Source organism: Berghia stephanieae, chromosome 1, assembly GCF_034508935.2.
Source record: "Berghia stephanieae isolate SIO BIC M18660-M18661 chromosome 1, UCSD_Bste_1.3, whole genome shotgun sequence".
Taxonomy (NCBI): Eukaryota; Metazoa; Mollusca; class Gastropoda; order Nudibranchia; family Aeolidiidae; genus Berghia; species Berghia stephanieae.
Genome location: NC_088360.1, coordinates 116655523 through 116672511, shown reverse-complemented (window position 1 = coordinate 116672511; position 16989 = coordinate 116655523). Strand labels below are relative to the sequence as shown.

Sequence of the window (16989 nt, the reverse complement as noted above, 5' to 3'; positions counted from 1 at the left end):
TCAGCTATTCTTGGAGCCATCTCGAGGGACAGACCTCTCTGCTCTAGGTCCCTCTCTACGGTACGTCTCCAAGTCTCTTTGGGGCGGCCTCGCTTCCTCTTTCCTTGGGGTGTCCATCGTAGAGCCTTCCATTATCAGTGTTTCATCAGGTCTGCGACGGACATGCCCCTACCATTGCCATCTTCTCTTTTTAATGAGTTTCTCCAGAGACTCCACTTCAGCTCTCTCTCTCAGGTCCTCATTTGAGATTGTGTTTGGCAAGAATGTCTTGAAGATTCGTCGCAAACATTTGTTTTGGAATACTTCAAGTTTCTGGATGATATTCTCTGTGATGTTCCAACATTCTGATCCATAGAGCAAAACGCTCAAGACATTACTTTTAAAAATATTAATTTCAGTGCTGGAATATAATCCTGTTGCTCTCCAAATTTGTTTGAGAGAAGCGAATGTCTGGTTTGCCTTACTGATTAGCTGCAAGGCATCACATTCTAGAAAGTAGCCATATTAACGTTTGAACGTGTAGTTGTATCACTCTTTGTTACAATTGCTATTAAACTCTCTACAGTAATAATTGTGTGTGCGCACACGCGCGCGTGCGTGTGTGTTTGTGTATGTGTGTCCCCTGGTGTCAGCGTATATGTGTGTGTGTTTGCTGTCGCTTTTCTTTGGTTTCATTAACATTTTAATGGAATCCGATTTAGTGGCACCATGGCATGTTAACTTCTCAGATTATTTATCGTTAGTTTGAATGTTATACACAATCATCTCCACCGCCTAAAACTCATATCGGACTGATTTAGAAATGACGAAAAATGAATTTAAAATCAAAGCGATCAGAAATGAGAAATATGAGTATTTTCAATTTTTAAAACTATATTTTAAAAAGTCTTCTCAAAAAGTTCCATATTTTGGACTATACGTCAATTTTTTACATTTACATTTCTCCGGCAAAATAAAGTTTTATTTCAATTTTCAATGTAATGAATCACATCGTATTTCATAAATCTCCTCTGTTTGTGTGCACATTGCGCATGTTGAATGTTGTCTTTCCGTTCTTTCGGCTTCGGTCAAGTATTAGACAAGATCGCAAAGATGGATTTCTTTAAAAAGGTGTTCGCCGAATCTGACCCTGCTGACGATGTAAGTGTTTTTAAAACTAGGAAAACTTCAAAACCTAGAAGAGAAACTAGTTGTCTCTTCTCATAATCGATTCACATTATTTATGGGGTCGTTATCAGAACTGTTAGTGATAGTGATAAAGACTTAGGTTAAAAATGTTTGACCTTGCCTCTAAATTTCTACTTTCTATTTAGAGAATGAATGGAAAGAAACCACGTCCACATCCCTTTTCTGATTTTATCATTGTCTTTTATCTCACAACCTTTATGTTAATTAACACTGGCTTCATCATTATCTCCTTACTTTACTGTAATGGCAATGGCTCTTCCGTACACAGTGTTCACCCCGATTCACTTGTTTGTCATGAGCCTAATAAAAACAGGCCAAGACTGGTGGACTCGGTCTCGGCGGTCATCATCAAGTATGATCCAAAATAAAATAATAAAAGAGAGGTTTTGGGAGACCTTCCATAAGCTACTACATCCCAAGTATTCTTGTTGTAGTAGGGGGTTTGGGAGGGGGGAAACTTTTACTTTACTTTTCTTAAGAAGTCTCCCCCCTCCCAAACCCCCTACACTAGAACTAGAACTTCTAGTCGGGGGTTTGGGAGGGGGCAGACTTTTAAAAAAAAAAGTTTCCCCCCTCCCAAACCCCCTACTAGAACAAGAATGTAGTAGCTTATGGAAGGTCTCCCCAAATCACAATTCAAATTTAATTCTAAAAGTTTTACTAAAAGAAAAGAATTGTTTTAGTTTTAACACTTTTTGTGGAAAAATAAGATTGTCTTTCAAATTTCAATATTAATTGTTTTCGTCTTAGTCTTAGCCATAGCAGTTTTCACCAAGCAAGTAGTTGGCAATGAAACCATGCTTTGGAAGCCTAATTCGCATAATTACTGTCTCTACTCACTAGTCTGTCTAGACTCTAGACGGAGCTGTAAGATCTGGTGCCAGGTTAAAGTAGGATTCCTGAATTGCTTTTCTATGTCTTCCATTAATCAGCAACAAGATAAGGATGATTTGAAAATTTTTCAACAATTGTCCAACTCGTTTACCTTTGTTTTCGTTGTCCACAAAATTAACATGAGCGTATTATTGTGCATATTTGTGTTTTAGCGTGTGGTTCCAAGACAATAACAATATTTAATTGGCAGGACAAATTATGACGCCAAAGGCGCTATTCCAATTTTTAAATATTCGACAAAGACAACACTATTACTGGCCAGGAACTTGTGTTGCACCTGAGTACGGTTAGAGAATGTAAGTAAAGAGCCTTTTCTAGGACTCATCTTTGCACTTCTTCCAGCAGAACTTGATCAGGAACCTTCGGGTCACATTGAAAATGCCACAAGTCTACAAACCCACACAATAATTCTAGTAATCGTGGAATAACACAACAATAAAAAACAACATGGATTACATATTTTATGGACATGATCTTAAGTAAATAAAGTGAGATGTTAGCAAGGACTGGTGGAATATTCTAAGACTCATTGTGTCAAGCTTTATGTCTTTGAACCATGTTTCACTACATTTTTAGCACCATTTTGTTAAATTGTTTTATTGTGGCTATTTGAAGAATAGTTTGACTTTCATCCTATTTTGCATAAATGATGTGGAATGTACTATAAACTAAATAGGAAAATGAAGACACGGCTACTGGCGAAGATGGTGAAGAATTTCCTTTTGTGGAAGGCCCACCACCAGATGACGGCTGTGCCTGTATTTGTTTTTGCCAGGAAAAAGGAGATGGATCTGTAGGAATTTATATTTTGAGGAATTTCTGATTATTCAATCACATTGATTGTTGATATTACTATTATTACTTGATTTTTATGATATTCTATGAATGTTTGATGTAAGATTAATCCATGTCTAATATTCTGGGTTAATAAATTTTGAATTTATATCAGTACAGTAGAACATGAAAGTAACGTACTCGGAAATAGCGAGTAAAATCTAAATCCCCGTTTTTTCCCCTTATTTGAGTCAATAAAAGTAGCATGAAAGTAGCGAGTATGAAAAAGAGGTCAACTCTGAAATAATGAGCATTTCCTGCTCCAGCCTAGGACTGCGAATGAAGTAAAACAAAACAAGAGACAAGGGCGATTTAAATATTTTTAGCCTAGCTTCTTTTCTTTTCTTATTTTTCGTTACGAGTAATATTACATAGTAGCCTAGTCTGTAGTAGTACATAGAAGGCGAAACAAATTTGGGTGGGGGTTGGGTGTGTGTGTTTGTGTGTGTGTGTGTGTGTATTGGTGGTGGGGGTCAATTATTCACCAATGTGGTGCCACGTGACGTGCGAGGTAAGTACTGGCAGCCAACATGTCAACATGCCTCACTTCGCAGCATCGGTCAGCGAGTAGCATTCGTTAACGAACGACACGATCAGCGAGAGAGGGGAGCGTGGAACCATTATTTCAGTAGGTCAGTGATTGAGTGATGCGCTTGCTTACCTCATCAGACATGCCTAGTGCATACAAACACTCGCGCGCGCACACACATACTTCTATCTCCTTGTTTTTTCTAGTCATGATTTTACTTGAAATAAAAAGAAACAACAAAAAATAAAACCCCAACAAAAAACCAAGCATTCTGCCACTTCTGTGAAGAAATTGAAATTGGGGCGACGGCTTTTACTCGAATTACACACTCGAGGGAAATAACCAGCAATATTATAACGTTTTCTTCCACCGGCCGAGTGACCTTTCCTGGCAACTCGGTAATAGAGAGAACTCGGAAATAGCGAGTAATCAGGAGTTGACCCGTCGGACTCGCTATTTCCGAGTTCTACTGTATAATCAGAACCCAATGTTTTATTTCATCTCCCTGTTTATATATACTATTTTTATGAAATCTATTCTGATTGACTATTAATTTTGAAATTAAGAATCTTAATGAGTTTGCATCCACCACTTCCCCTCTTCCTCCAACTTCCAGGGGTTTCTGCAACTTGCAAAGGGTGGGCCAAGGCTTTATAAAAAGTTAACAGAAAATGTGGGAGGTGGGGGGGGGGGGGGGGGGGGGGCTCAAACAGAATCCTTTAATAATATTGGTTTTGTAAATGCTATGCCTTCATATAGAGACAAATTCTTTAGTTTTTGTTTTAGATACAAAAATTAACAAGTCAGATGATCACTAATACAGTTGGAAAAATGTCTATATTGAGAAAGTCACTGATATACTTGAAGTAGCTGAGTCCATCAGGGGTATGATTGGTTGATATGCTAAGTACGTCAGTCACCTCTATGGCTGGATAAAACAAACAAACAAACAAAACAAAATCAAGTAATGTTGCAGTGGTTGCAATTATCTTCTGATGCTATGATGAAATGAATTTCAAATTGATTAGAGTTGAATAATTGATATTAAGTTTGCGCAATGACTTGAGCAATGAAACATATCTATGTTTGTGATATTATTTTGTGATGTCACCCACTGTAGGATTCAAACCTTTGGGCTATTGAATGCAAGCTAAGGGTCGTACAACTAGATCACAAAGCTACACAATTATCTCTTCTTTGAGTTGTTTTCAGTGTTTTCTAAAGTTAAAAAAGGAATTTATTAATAATAGTTTATAGTTAGCTTGCATTTGTGTCCATTACAAACATTGAAATAAATTCCAACATAGTACATGTGTCTTTCTAATTGCCATGTGTTTTGTTGCAGAATTGTTCCATTCTTTTTATTTTTGAGAAGCAAGTTTTGAGTTTTGTTACTGTTTCTAGTTTTTTAATATGTGGTGTTAATGCAGTGAGAATAAGGTGTTTCCTTCAAATCTAGAGGATATGAAGGAAAATTTGACCCGGATAGATTCTTTATTTAAGATTCTAAGATTATGAAACTCTTGTCTCATTTGATTTCACATGTAAAAATTTTATACCAGAATTTTTTTGTTAATTGGAGATGCAAACGTTTGCATGGGTGCAAGAGTGCCGGCTACAGGATTTGATTGATTTAAAAAAATTTTCTTTAGTTTATTTTTGTCTATTTCAAAATTGTGCAACTTGTGACAAGAAACTTAACAAATTACTGCATTACAACCTTTGGATTAAACATACAACAATTGTGGCCTACTATTATGAAGACTAGATGCTGAGAACAAGACTTCAAATGACGAGATAAGTCAGTGAATCTTGCAGGCTTTTTCAGATTATATGTCTGGTCATAAGTAGACTTGCAGGCTTTTTGAGGTCCAGTTTCTTGCACCCATGCGTTTGATAGTCTTGTTTTTTGTTTTTTTTTGATTTTTTTTATTAGATGGAATTTTAGGAATAAACAGTGATAATGATTCTGAATTAAATAATTGTATTTAATGAAGATTAGGTGAAAAGGCTTAAGTAAATAAAGTTGCGGCCATTTACATTTTTTTTTCTTTTCTTTGTTTGGTTACTACCTTGAATTGTTTCCTTTTTGCAACTGCAAAAGGGTTTTGCTTGGTGATTATCCTGAAGTGTTTCCATGTTGTTACTTCAAAAGAGTTTGAACATGAATTTATTATTTCATGCATTTAAATTGTTAATTTGGATATTTAGCTTTAAAAAGATTCATTATTCAACAATAAGGTTCATCATATTGTACTGCAGTAAATTAGAAAATTTATTGCAACCATTGGTTATAGTAAATTAATATACTTAACAATAAGTTTTTCATATTTCTTTCTTATTGGAAAGAATTAACTTTAATGTTAAGTAGCAAACACTGAGCATCTGCATTATTCTTATATATAATTCTTTACCTTTCTAGAATTAGCAGCAAGTTTCAGTAATTTTAACTTCATTGTCAGTTTAAAATGTTTAGTTGGTGTTCATTGTTCTATTTTTTCTTTTTAATAATCAGTTTTAGTTTGCTATTAAAGGACACTAATAGTTTTGTTAAAAAAAAAAAAAATGCAGTATGAGTATGAGTGACTGGATACAATCAACATATCTTTAGATTATGTGCATTCGTTCCCTAATACTTTTATTCCCTCATTAAACATACATTTTATTGTATGAAAATAATAGAAATAGAAGCAGAAAATGTCATTATCATGCTTGATTTTTCTTCAGATTCAATATCTTCAGTGATTTTTTTTTTTTTTTTGTTCTTTAAACTTTGCTCCCTTTAGGGTGAAACTGATTGTAAATGCTTTTGCTTCTGTGAGGTACAGACCCTTGTTCGTTCTTTTCCTCGTTTGGTGTTTCTCTTTAAAAAAAAAAACAACAACTTTAATTCTCTTCTTTTGAGGGGTTTGATCCAGCAATCTTGCAATTTCTCAGGTTGTTTTTCTTTTTTCTTTTCTTTTAATTTCTGTATTTATTTAGGAACTATTCATCGCTCATAATGTTGGAAATAAAACGGTGAGTTCTCATGAATATTCAGATGTTCAGTTTCTTTATTTTTTCATCAAATTTGCTTTTGAAAAAAAAATGATTAAAAAAAAATCTGGATTAATTGATGGGCTTAGTTTTTTAGACTGTTTATCACTGTATGGTGACTGACTGACACACAAATTGTGATACTAAAGTCCAGCACGATTTGTTGAAAATTAAATTCCATTTTGTGGTGTGCAGTTGTAGAAAGTCCCATCTTTGATATTTTACATATTGAAGTCATTCTATGATTTTCATCGAAGATGTGATGTTTTGTTTCAAGTTGAACTTGTGTTTAAGTCCGTGAATTTATCTCTGTCGGTTACTTTGATTTTTAGATATGATGAATATTTGATTGAACGAGAGGCAGTTAACAATACAGAGTGCAGTTCAACAAGTAAATACTTGGCTGTGCTTTTACAGAATATAGAGGGTATTGCCCTGGGAACGTTAAGTTTTAATGATCTTAAGAACATAATGATAAACATAAACATCAATATTAGAATTCACATTACAAAGATATAATACACGTGGTCTATTTATTCTCTTATATGGCTGTGAATGCTGGAAATTCAGTAAGGAGTGTTTAGCAGTGGTCAAGTATTAAATAACTATTGAATATATTGTTGAAAGATAAAGTGAGAAATGAATCAGTATTCTTTCAAATTGGCACAAAGCCAACAATTTTCAGGTGATTGGATGAGATTTCTTGGTCTCATGTACATAAAGAATGGTCCAGAAAAAGCAGTGCTAATAGCCATAAAAGAAGGGAAAAGAAGAAGATGAAGATAAAGAATGACCATTGAAAAAATCTCCATTAAGTTGATGATGAGCAGATAAGATATGCGCATGGGTGAAAGTTTACTGGAACGTTCAAACATTTTGGTTTGGTAAGCTTCAGAGATATTGTTTGCTGGTGTGGCAGATTTTCAAAGGCAAGGTTTCCGTACTGAGATTGTATGGTATGATTTGATGATTACGAAATTCCTCCCTTTTGATTATAGTTTTACAATAATTATATTTAAAGGTAGTTTGTGTTCTTATATTTATTGGATTGTCGACTAGGATTACAGTTTTTCCTATTTTAATCAATGATTTGACCTGCTTGTTGCAAGTTTTACTTTTTATTATTTTTTTTTTTTTTAGTTTTGTGGAGCATGAATCAGGTCAATTTCAGGTTTCAGTCAATTGGGGAAATACTTTCAGACCAGTTACTTGCTTTTCACTCGTGAAGTTCTTGAAGAGAGCTGATAGGAGTGGAGAGATGTGATCATTGATGTATCTGACATAACTAGCATTTGATTGACTGAGTTAGCAAATAGGAAATTATTTTTTTTATCTGTTGTTTTCTTCCCCTTCAATTTTTTTTCTTAGTAAAAGTGCACTCATTGGAGATCCCTGCTAGGTTTAGTAAATTGAGTAGTCTTGAACCTGACAGATAATATTTCTATTATATTCTCTTATATTGGCGATTGCAAAGGTCAAATTTATTAATGCTATAATTTAATTTTGATATACTTTTCTATGAGATCCGTTTTCTTCTTGTTGTTGTTGATTGTTTCTTTATTGCATTTTTATTTGCTATTGATTAATATTTATAATGTTTTGGTGTTTATCTTTTTTTTTTGTTTTGTTTAGATCATATATATTATTTACATATGTCTGAGAATCTATGTAAGATATTTGTTGCCCATTAACCCACTTCTTGGGTGAAACTTTATTGCGTACTTCACCAGAACGGATTGCAATGCAAAGGAACAAGTGTATTTGAAACATTTAACTGGTAGGAAAAATATATTTTGTAGAAGGGGCGAAACTTTACTTTTCCCTAATCTGAATAAGATTCCTTTGTTATAATTTTACCATAATAAATCAACATGCTCTTGTTTTGCTATAGTCTTAAGTTATTGTTGTTGTTTGTTTGTTTTTGTTACTGTGTGTAAAGAACATTTCCTTTCAAATAGCAACTGTCCCTCCAAGACTATTTGATAGCCAATGTATCTCTGTAGCCATGAAATGTCTGCAGTAGTAATGCACTGGAATTAGAGAAATTGTGCATATGCACGACTCAATTACTATATATCTGAAAGATGTTAGATGCTTTGTCTCGGTGTCAAAAGGTATCATCTTGATCAGTCTTTGATTCTTTTGTTAATATATTTAACTCGGGATAAGGGACTATATCACATAAGCCTGATGATTTCCATTTTTATGTTGCTCTTTTACTTTATATTGAAAACAAAAGCAGGTTATTAGATGAAATGGATTAGAATGTCTTTTACCCAAGAGATGTGGCTTATTATGCGGTGACTACTGTATTAGAATATTCCTAGATTGGACACTCATATTGATTGCTGTTTTAATCTTTTTCTGTTTTCTGTCCTGCATGATTTATATCGGTTTAACAATGCGCTCTTTAACTCCTTTAAAGATAAAGAATTAGAACGCGATTTTTGTCCTCACACGAGTGCTTGAATGTTTATGTTTTTTTTCTATTGTTATGATTGTGATATAAATATATATATATTATTATAATATATATATATATATATATATATATATATTATATATATTATATATATATATTATATATATATATATTATATATATATATATACACTGATTGTTTTCTATTCAACAAGAGCACAGCAGATCTCTAGTACTAGTATCTCATTAGTAAAGAAAGATGTGAAATGTATCGTAACTTTGGGACAGGTTCTTAAGCTTGAGTTGTCCTTTATGGGTATAATTTCCTCTGAAAATGTAACATTACTAACATGCATAGCAGTTATATATGGAGAGAAAATGCTGACTTGTTCCCAGTAATTGCTGTGTGTATGTTTGTGTGTGTTTTTTTCCTGTTTGATTGTTTGTTTGTAATTAGTTTTTTTGTTCATTTGTCATCTCAATTTTGTAATATCAACCAGCAAATTCTCGAGAAACTCCCAATATGACAATGCATGTGACCTACTTCAACAGACACTCGGAGTGATTTCAATTTAAAATTTTAAAAAAATTGTTATGACTATGGTCTCAATGACTGATTTACTTTTTGAAAAACTGTTTATTTACCATCTGTTCTATTTGGTTCATCTAATCTATGTTGATTTAAATTGTTTATCTTTTTAGTGGAAAAATGTTCGTGCCACTATAGTTTTTATTCTATTTTTCTTATTTTCTTATTTATCTTTTTTTCTTTTTTTTTTTTGTCACCAGGATCCAGAAGAAGAGGAAGAGGAGGACTTAGTTGTAAGTAATTTTACATTATTCAGTGTTAAATGAGAAAGAAATTAAATTCTCTTTATTCACTTTAAAGGATTGATCTGAATAATAAACCCAACAAAAACAAATACGGACAGAGATTATCCCAGGCATCAGCTGTAGTGCAACACAGCAAAGTGAGCTTAATGGGCAAAGTTTCTTACTCTTACCTATTGAAAAAATAAATGACATGCCGACAGTGGGATTCAAACTGGTTCTTCTGTAGCAAGAGTTATGTTATCTCATTTATTAAATTATGTCTTTCTTGATATGAATATATCCTCCCTGTTAGTTTCTTTGATTGCAAGAGGTCTCAGGGCTAACCCACACCGGAGACTCACTCTGATGACCCGACACTGCCATCCCCTGCCGTCTTCTGGATAAAGACATCAGGCATGGACAAAATACTAAGAATAAAGAGAAGAGCCGCAAGACCTACCCAAACCAAGCACCCGACGCCCTCTGTCGTTTTTTAATTTTTTTATTTCGAGCTTGGTATGGGTAGGTCTAGCGGCTCTTCTCTTTATTCTTAGTATTTCTTCCGTGCCTGACGTCTTCATCCGGTAGTTGGCAGAGGACGTCAGAGTCAGTCTCCAGTGTGGGTTAGCCCTTATACAGCTGATTACGTTTTGTTGCAGCTTGATGTATAGATTTTATGTCCATCTTTTAACAATTTTATACACCTAAATTAGGCTGAGACAACAAAGTCACACTTGTGCCAAGTTTGTTTTACTGTTTCAAAATATTATAAACAAGGACTTTTAATTTTAAAGCAGACAAAATCCTCTTTTTGCCATAGAGAATTTCAGTTATGTTTGAATCTGTGGAACGTATTTGGTGCTTTGGATAAAGGTAGCACACTAAGACTTATAAATAAATTTCTCCATTTTACTTTCATCAAATGCTTTTAATAATTTTCTCCATGACTTGAAGTCGGATATGATTGTGAGTAATGGATGGTTATTTAATTTTGATGTGTTACAAGCTGTTTTGTATTTCATTTACGATTGATGCTTTGTAAAAATCAAAAGTGGCCTTTTGTTTGTTTGTTAGAATTGGTTTACCTTGTGGCTTTAATTGAATCATCTGTTATTGTTTTTGTTGTTGTTGTTGTTCTTTTTGTTTTTTTTATCAATTGTGTTTACCTGGGTGGGTGTTTTGACCTCCCATAGTGGGCAGGGATGTACTTACTGCGTCTTCTATCCACCGGTATCTGTTTTCCAACATGCTTTCTGTCTTTGTCTTGGAATGAGATTACTTGGTTTTGTCCTGGAATGAGATTACTTGGTTTTGTCCTGGCTCTGGTTGGAGTCCTGGCTGGGAGGGAAACAGTCAAATGCATAGTTATTGTTTTGGGAGATGATATTTTTTTCCTTGTAAATCATCTCTCTGTTATGTATTATTATATTTGTTATTTTTAATGTATAAGTTAAGCATTTGAGTGTATTCCTCTTTGTTGGATTTTGTGCTTGTGTCCGGATGAGACTTAAAGGTGATCTCAAACTAAGTACATTGATGGTATGCTCTTCAAATCTTCATCTCTTCCTTATTTGAACCCCTCCCCTTTGTCTTTTCCTATGTGCTTTTAATTGTAAATCTATATCTTTTTTGACTATCCCATTTTCTTATGACCTAAGTGTGTTGCAAGCACCGTAAAACCTGTAAAAACAGATAAACAAAAAATTGTGTTTACAAATATATGATTGTATTTCTTTATGAAAATTATGTTTGTTTTATTTCATCATTTTAAAAAGAAATATCACAGCCTTAAATGTCATTTGATGAAAGATACAAAATTATCATCCCATTGATTATGCAAGATTAATTTTCTTTAAACAATCAATATGAATCCTAATTGATATTTACATCAATTACATTTTATAGATGAAATTGGTGTAAATGCATCGTTGAATATCATTGTTAGGAGAAATTTGCTTCATTAGTTGGTCTGTTAAGATGTGAGTATTTTGAGACTGAAAGCACATTTCTAATTGATATTATAAACTGAAAGCACATTTCTAATTGATATTATAAAAGGGCTGTCCCACAGAAACCTGGAAAAACGGTGTATCTTGAAAACTATTCAACATTTTTCAATTCATCGCGTATTACAAACTAACACATTGGCTCAACTATCATGGCTACCCCATTGAAAAAGAGGCCAAAGGTAGAGGTAAGATCTGTAATTCAGTTTCTGGTGCCAAAGGTCTGAAACGTTCTGAAATTCACACTGTAACATAGTCAGTTTATGGCAAGAACGCACTGGGGAAGTCAAAGGTATATGAGTGATGCAGTAGGTTCAAAGTCATGCATACTGATGTCCAAGACAAAGTTCACACCTTGTGCTTTTGCAAAGATAGAGGACAATGCAAGCCGTGTTAATGAACTCATCCAAACAGATAGGCAACTTAAAATCTGAGAAATATCAGAATCATTTGATATTGCTGTCCAAATAATAGTCTTTGATGAGTTACACTATTGCATGGTCTCTGCTAAATGAGTCTCGAAAGAGAGACGAAACGAGTTGGCATATTTGAGACTTAGTTGAATCATTGTCAAGCTGTGGCAGGAGTCATGAACATTCTGGAGACATCCAGCAGGATGATGAAGAATTCCTGAGTAGCATTATTACAGGTGACGAGACTTGGATACATCACACGACCCTTGAACTTGAAGTAAAGAGGGATTCACTGGTTTGGAAGCGCATGTCTTCACTGCCCCCCGAAAAAGTTTAATGTTCAGCCATCAGTAAATAAAACCATGGCCACAGTTTTCTGGGTTGCAAAGGGTGGTCTGCTTTTTGACATTTTAGAACTAGGATGAACTGTCAATGCTAATGTCAATGGTTGACCAGCGGGGTCATTTGGCAGCATGACGATGCAACACTCCACACTGCAAGTGTCATGAAAAACTGATCCAAAGGTTTGGCTGGGAGGTTCTACCCCATTCCCCTCACAGTCCTGACTTGGTCCCGTCAGATTACCCCCTGTTTGGACCCTTGAAATGCCATCTATCTGGAATGTGGTTCACAAAGATGCTGACCTTGCTGAAGCTGTGAAAGACTGGTTGAAGTTTCTGGACGAAAAATTATTCAGGGAAGCTATCTTCTACCTGGTTAAGGGATGGTGAAGATGCATACTGCGGGATGGTGATTATGTTGAGAAATACTGCTCTTTTCAAGGTATATTGTGTGAAAACTTTATCACAATAGGACAAAAATGATTGATTTGAATGACCTTTTCCGGTTTTACCGTGGGACAGCCCTCGTAATTTACCTTCTCCATTTCCCCTCCCCCCCCCCATCTCTCTTTGTTTCTCAGTTGGCTGGTGGACTAAGCAGAAACCCTTGTTAGTAATCTTTTTACATGTTTTTGTTAGTTTCATTTATTTTATTAGTGCAGTATTCCCTTTTAATTATTTGTTGCTGCTGGCAGTCCAAATGCAATATGATTACTTAAATTGAGATAGTGGTTTTCTTGTTTGTCTAAATGACAGGATCCTCAAGATGAACTGAAAGAGAAATGTGCAGAGAAAAAAGATTGCCAAGCCTATAAAGCAAAGCTAGACGAATGTAATGCAAGAGTGGAGAGTAAAACAAGAACATCAGAAACATGTGTAGAAGAACTAATAGACTTCATGCATTGTGTGGATCATTGTGTAAGTGAGAATTTTAGCATCATAGTCATTGCCTATATTGTAAACGTCCATTAAGTTTAATAACCCGCTCTCTGTCTGTTGTGTAACTAAATTTACTCTTGTTACATACAACTTAGGTATCCTATACTCGCGCGATAGTTTGTCTCTTAACCTGCTATTTAAAAAAAATATTCGCCGTCTAATATAAATTTTGTGTATAACCATGCATCTTTTCTTTAAAAAGTGCATTTATAGATAGTTCGAAGATGACGTCACTCAGGCCTTTGTTATTGTTTTTGCCATCCGCGTTTGTGAGTTGTTCTCACTAAACTGTATCAACCTGACTATAAACGTTCATGGTTACACAGAGTTTGTGTGTTGGTCCGTTATACTTCCGGATGGCAATGTTGTGAACTCCTTGGCCAGGCGCATTCTATCTATATAGGGAATGAGATTAGCAGAAGAGTAGTGTCCCTTGATTGGACGTCACCGGCGGAGAAGTCATTTGTAAACAAACCAACTACAACCCAAGCCGCTCCAAATACAAAGTTTATTATTTATATTTATGTACAAAAATGCATATCATAATCAACGTAGATCTTTTCTTTAGTTTTCTCCATTGTTAACAAAATATGATGTAGACTACAAATTAAAAGTAAAAGATGGTTTGTTTACAAATAACTTCTCAGTCGGTGACGTCCAATCAAGGGACGCTACTCTTCCGCTAATCTCATTCCCTGTAGCATTTGTCCAAGGCTTCTCCATGCACAATGCTTTTTCATTATGCTTCATTTGTCCCCACCAGCAGGCCATAGGGATTGAAAATTCCATTCCATGCAGTACAAGTCGCCTGTTAAATGTCCTTTTTTTTTACTGGAATCATTGCCACCAATCTGGGCACTGATCATGTTTAACATTGCTTGACTTTGCTACAAGATAGCATATTTCTGAGGCATCAATAGCACTGTTTACAATTAAATCACCCATCTTGCTTACTTAATCTAATCATTCAGTTGTTTGGTCATCTGAGGGGTGGGCCTTTAGTCAGTGACATCAGTCCCCTTTCATTGTTTATGAAGAATTTTCTTACAATATAGCATGTGCTTAAAAGTCAAAATTAAAATTGAATAATCAATGTTTGCATACCTATATAGTTTTCTCAAGCGCCTTAGAGCATGAATACATGGAATTTGCGCGCAATACAAATGATTTATTATTATTATTACCATCTAGATCTGATAACTCTCCTGATTTTATCAGGGAAATTCCTTATATTTGTTCTCATTCCTTATTTCACTAATTTCTAGCTTTTTTCCTGCTTTTGATAGGATTTTATTATATTCCGGAAAAGCCATTGTCATCATTATCATCGTCACCACCACTACCATCATCATCATTCGTCATTATCAGTTATCACATCTTCATATAAACTCAAGATTATCTCTGATTTTATCTCTGAAAAGTTAGCAAGTCTGTAGTGATACTGAGTTTCATTCATTAACCATTTCCATTTGGTTGTATTTGTAATAGATTTCATTAAACATTCTTACACAATCGAGAATTTTTTTTCCATTTGGTTCCAAGCACTCAAACAAATATTAATAATTATTTTTTAATTGATTATTCTCAAAGCAGAAACTAGTAGATAATTTATTATTACTGCTTTCGTTAATTTGTGACATTACAGTAATATTTTATCCTCTCTTTTCTTTTGCAGGTATCAAAGACTTTATTTACCAAGTTAAAATAGTTGTGTAGGTAATGGGGTACAATTTGGGGGCTTGTATAGTACTTTCAATTATCTTTGACCAAGGAAAGTTTTTACATTTTACTCTTTGAAAGAATTTTCTTTTTTTTTTTTCTTCGTAATGCCATTAGTATAGTTCATTTATTTATGGTATTGAAAGTGGTTACAATTATGTATTGATTTCAACTTTAAGATAGGTCTCAAAATAGCGTGCAAGTTGTGTTTATCTGTTTGCCGTATTATCTTGTCTAAAGTGTTTTTTTAAATATAAAATATGTCGAGTTAATAGTATGAAAACTGTGTTGGTCATGATAGTGATTTTATCCATTCTATTTAATATCCTCGTTTGAATAAAGTCACTTGTGATTAATTTATATATACATATGCGTTTGAGTTTGTTTTTATTAATTTTTTATTGAATTAATTCTTTTATTTAACTGTCCTAGAAAATTGAGTAACAAATAAATGCAAGTCTGATGTAAATATTACCTACATGCATTAATATGAAAGGGATGGGGTGGGGGATTATTTTTCTTCACAATTGCAAATGAGTGGCCAATAATCTGTTGTTTATGTTTCCAACAGATCAATTCTTGTCTTTAATTATGATAAAGTTGCAATGGAATGTCTGTGCGTACTTACAGTGACATTTCATTAAACTGACCTCATGTTTATCTCCAACCTTGCTTATTGCCAACTTGACAATGACCCTGTGCGTTGTCGATATAGCCATGCTGCACTTTATTATATAGTAAAACTGGGTGGGGTTCCCGACCTCTCATTCCCATAGTGGGCAGGGAGGTACTTGCTGTGTCTTCTACTTCTATCATCCCCCTGTATATGTTTTCCAATTTCTTTCTGTCTTTGTCTTGGAGTGAGATACTGAGTTTTGTCCTGACCTTGGCTGGGAGGGAAACAGTTGAATGTATAGTTATAGTTTTGGGAGATGATAATTTTTCCTTGTAAATCATCTCTCTGTTATGTAGTTAATTAAAAAAAAAAAATTTTAACATGTGATTTGATTTGAGTGCATTCCTCTTAATGGGATCTTGTTGGTGTCTGGGTGAAACATTTAGGTAATCTCAAACTAGTACACTGATAGTGTGCTCTTGGAATCTGCATCTAATCTGTTCCCTATTTGTACCATTCCCCTTTGTCTTACCTTTTCCTCAAGTCCTTTTAATTGTACAACTATCCAATTTTCATCCTTTTTACCGGTACTGATATGACCTAAATGTGTTGCAAGCGCCTTAAAAACAAACAATATAGCAAAAACTGAAAACTATAATATGCCTAATTCTAAGAGACAGAATTTTTTTTTTTAATATGCACTTCTATATAATGTAATATTCAATATATGTGCTCAAAGTTTTTTACTGGGAGTCCCAAGCAAACAGCAGCGCTTAACATGTATCAGACATGACATTTGTTTGGCACTATATAACGGAGTGTCTATTCGTCCTTCAATCAGCCAAGTACTCATTTTACACTTGAATGTGGTGAAAGAATGAGTATGTAAAGAGTAATGAGTATTTCAAAGGACTCCACTTTGTGCCAAGCAAAAAGGAAATGGAAAACAGCAGATAGCGGGGTTCAGCAAGTGTGACCTTCCCAGCCCAGTATAGATCAAGTCATCCAACCAAAGTATGTACAGTGGAACCTCAGTATCAGTATAACCAGCCTAAAATCCCTGTTATAACCGAATTTCAAGGAAAATAACCAGAATCGCCTTAATCACCAACTAACTCTCACTTTCAAACTGACCATTGTATGTGTCTGTGTTTTGTGCTCTGCAGTCTGCCTGCATGATTGCCCATGTGAAAACTGAAAATCATGGAGAATAGTAGTAGGTAGCCTACACACACAATCA

At 34.4% G+C, this 16989-nt stretch overlaps 1 protein-coding gene across 2 annotated transcripts; it reads left to right on the top strand.

The window, feature by feature from the left end:
- The first annotated feature begins 1031 nt into the window (after positions 1–1031).
- Positions 1032–15499, top strand: LOC144962857 (cytochrome b-c1 complex subunit 6, mitochondrial-like). 2 transcript variants are annotated; one of them, XM_078896197.1, is made up of 5 exons: positions 1037–1140; positions 6428–6463; positions 9692–9724; positions 13232–13393; positions 15090–15499. In XM_078896197.1, exons 1-5 carry the CDS (start codon positions 1039–1041, stop codon positions 15120–15122), a joined length of 366 nt encoding a protein of 121 aa, XP_078752323.1. In that variant the 5' UTR covers positions 1037–1038; the 3' UTR covers positions 15123–15499. The 2 variants fall into 2 exon arrangements, with proteins under 2 accessions (XP_078752324.1, XP_078752323.1); XM_078896198.1 differs by lacking the exon at positions 6428–6463 and having other exon boundaries at positions 1032–1140.
- Positions 15500–16989: the final 1490 nt, after the last annotated feature.